This window comes from Protobothrops mucrosquamatus, unplaced genomic scaffold (assembly GCF_001527695.2).
Source record: "Protobothrops mucrosquamatus isolate PMUCROS unplaced genomic scaffold, P.Mucros_1.0 scaffold347, whole genome shotgun sequence".
Taxonomy (NCBI): domain Eukaryota; kingdom Metazoa; phylum Chordata; class Lepidosauria; order Squamata; family Viperidae; genus Protobothrops; species Protobothrops mucrosquamatus.
Genome location: NW_015386684.1, coordinates 919,642 through 922,964, shown reverse-complemented (window position 1 = coordinate 922,964; position 3,323 = coordinate 919,642). Strand labels below are relative to the sequence as shown.

General features: G+C 40.2%; 1 protein-coding gene across 1 annotated transcript in view; it reads left to right on the top strand.

The window, feature by feature from the left end:
* Window positions 1–3,323, top strand: part of DOCK7 (dedicator of cytokinesis 7) — a gene marked incomplete in the record, with an annotated part of 134,915 nt that overhangs the window by 101,850 nt on the left and 29,742 nt on the right. The window contains 2 exon segments of the mRNA XM_015815543.1: window positions 503–655; window positions 1,803–1,961. Coding sequence (XP_015671029.1) covers window positions 503–655; window positions 1,803–1,961 — 312 coding nt within the window.

The window sequence follows — 3,323 nt, the reverse complement described above, 5'->3', positions numbered from 1 at the left end:
TCTGTTGCCCTGTTGTCTTTGGCTACAGACGGTTTCGGTGACTGAATCCAAGGAAAGTATTCTTGGTGGGGTGCTGAAGGCTCTTCTGCATAGCATGGCCTGCAATCAAAGCGCTCTTTATCTCCAGCACTGCTTTGCTACTCAAAGAGCTTTAGTCTCAAAGGTGAGTGTTTTGAAAATGGATTACCAAGTGAGGAGGATTTATTTAATGTCCGGACGGAGACTGACTCATCTAAATGCAATAGCTCAAAGTAAGTTACCATTCCATGCCACTCTTGAATGAGCTTAGTTTGCACCCAGGACAGCTTTACTTCCACGGTTGCTGCTAGCAAAACGCAACCGAAGGCTTGCTTTCCTTGAGCTGGTGAGCAGGTGATCCCAGAAGGGATGAGAGCAGATAGTTAGCAGCATAATGCAAGTAAAGTAGAATCATATTGATACTTGGAACTCTCATTGTTTCTAGCTTTCACTGAATGATGTGCCTCTAATCCTGCCATTTTAGTTCCCAGAACTGCTGTTTGAAGAAGAGACTGAGCAATGTGCTGATCTATGCCTCCGGCTCCTGCGCCACTGCAGCAGTAGCATTAGCACGATACGATCCCATGCCAGTGCCTCTCTGTACCTCCTCATGAGGCAAAACTTTGAGATTGGGAATGTAAGTACTCTATTTCTGAAAGCGCACGGATTGTCTAAATCAGCCGTCCTCAACCTTTGCGGCTTGGCGGCCCGGCTTGAGGGAGGGGGGAGAGGGGAACTGGGCTGCACAAATTGAGATGCTGGTGCATGCAAGTGCACACTGGCCCGCTGCTCATGCAAGTCAAGCTGTGTGTGCGCGCCAGCCCGCCGCTCACGTGGCCTGGTTCCCAATAGGCCACAGTCTGGTAGTGGGCCGGGGTTGAGGGACCCCTGATCTAAATGGTGGGGTGTCTGGAATTATGGAGGGAGGGACATCTCTAAAATGAGAATTTCAGTAGCCTTGCACTGACCAAAAGACTTGCATTAAACTTGAAGAATATCAAATAAAATCTTGGCCTTCTCTGTTATAGTGCCTCCTCTCTGGAGTAACAACCACCTATCTATACATCTGTATAGATCCCATCCGGATGATATTCCAGACGTCTTTGTATAGTGCCTCCTGTCTGGAATAGCATCCACCTATCTATAGATCTATATAGCTCCCATCCTGACGATATTACAAATCCCAGCTATTCTCCCCAGCCATGGGAGGGAGGTTGTGAAGCCATGTTGGTCTTTTGAGATTTTTGTACCTGAGATGTACAGTTTTTTAGTCTTCTTGATGTACATAATCAGTTTCTCTATCTTATTTTTTTCATTCTTTTAAGAATATAAACATCGGAAATAGGATGGCTTCAAAATCATACAACTAAATCAATACATAAATATTATTCTTAACTCTTTCTTAAAGCAAGAACAAGTAACATTTTGGTAGTGAAGAAAGTCACATAGGGCTAGGAGGGGATGGACAATTAAATTTCTTTTTCACCAGCTAACTTGTTTTAGTTCTACTTTGGTCATTTGGCTTAGCGCATCTATCTTAATTTTCTACTGATTAGCTTTAGGAAAAAATGTGTTACTTTCATTTGTTGTTCTGTCACCCAAATTTAATAGTTCAGTCTTAGGGGATATTAGGTTGTAGGAGAAAGAGTGTTGTGGGGGGCTATGGTTTGGATGTCTCTAAGATTATTTTCTGTTTTGGGATTATGAAATTGATGAAGCTTTTCTCCTTGAGAAACTATTCTTAGTAACAGATGAATGACGTCGTGGTAATTTGTCTGTTTCAGAACTTTGCTAGAGTGAAAATGCAGGTGACTATGTCACTCTCATCTCTAGTGGGAACATCTCAAAATTTTAATGAGGAGTTTCTGAGACGCTCTTTGAAAACCATTTTGACTTATGCTGAAGAGGATCTGGAATTAAAGGAGACAACCTTCCCTGATCAGGTTAGAGAAAATGATCGCTCAGCGTGGCATAGTACACGTAATCTTTGCTTAATTACCATTCAAAGTTATGACGGACTCCCCCCAAAATCACTTAACACCATCCTGAAGGTTATGTGTGCTACACAGACCCACCCCTGTGGTCGTATGATTGGCAGCCAGCTCGTATTTATGACCAGTTGCAGCATCTTGCAGTCATATGACAGCTATTTGGGATGGTTTTTTGCTGGTTTTCAGCCAAAATAACCCCATTAGGGAGAATGGATCCATTTAATGATCATGTGGTTCACTTAATGATCATCTGAGTCATTTAACAAACATGGAGACTCAGTTTATGACCACTGTAAAATTAGTCGTAAAATAGAGCCATTAACGATCACAACAACTTAAGACCAAAATATCAGAGTCAATTGTGATTATTCATTTCGTTTATTAAATTTAAATGCCACCCATCTGACTGTTGAGGTGACTTTGGGTGGCTATTATTAAGTGAGGACTACCTCTATGTGTATTTAATCCCTTAGAGAATTGTTGTATCAATATTTAAGAGCTTTGGGCTTTGATAAAATTGTAAGTAAAGAAACTTCTTGAAAGGATTTCATAAAGCAACATGATTCCCTTGCTTTAAACCACAGTGTAGCTCAGTCCAATACCACTTCTATCGGTCCTCTGATACTTACAAGACCTAGAAGAAGTTTCTGTGCATGTACAGGAATTTCTTACAACTTTTGCAATTGCTGGGGTATGGAAAGTGATGCAAAGCATTCTATTAATGGCAATCAGATTGTTTGCCTTGATAAGGTAAATGCAACATGAAGCAACTTGTTCAGGCAAATCAAAGCTGCCCTTCACAGACTTATTAACTATGGAAATCCTCACTTTTAAATCTGCGTGCTTTTAGATTTGGTGAAAAAGCAAGTATTTTTCTTTGAACATAAAAAAGTGCTCATTCCCAGAAGGTGTAATCGATGCAGAATCTTAGAAGAGTTATTGATACAAAAATGTGAAGTAAATATTTAGTGGTGGTAGAAAATGTAAAGTAAAATTCCTGGAAGTCAGCACAGAAAGTTGAAGTTAAACGGGTGTATTGACCCAGGTTGTGGTTTGGATGTAAGCACCATTTTCAAAATTGGCTGAAATTCAAATTCACTTTTAAATTTAGACTGTAAATGTATTTTGTAAAATTTTTTTTTTTTTTTTTTTTATTGAAAATTTTTAAAAGTTTTACAATATATCTCCCCCCCTCCCTCAACCCACCCTTCCCCACCCCCCTCCCTTCCCCCCGACTTCCCAGAGCTACACACAGGGTTTACAATACAATAATTATATTCTATCTTAAATTATGTTACCCTAAAATTAACAATT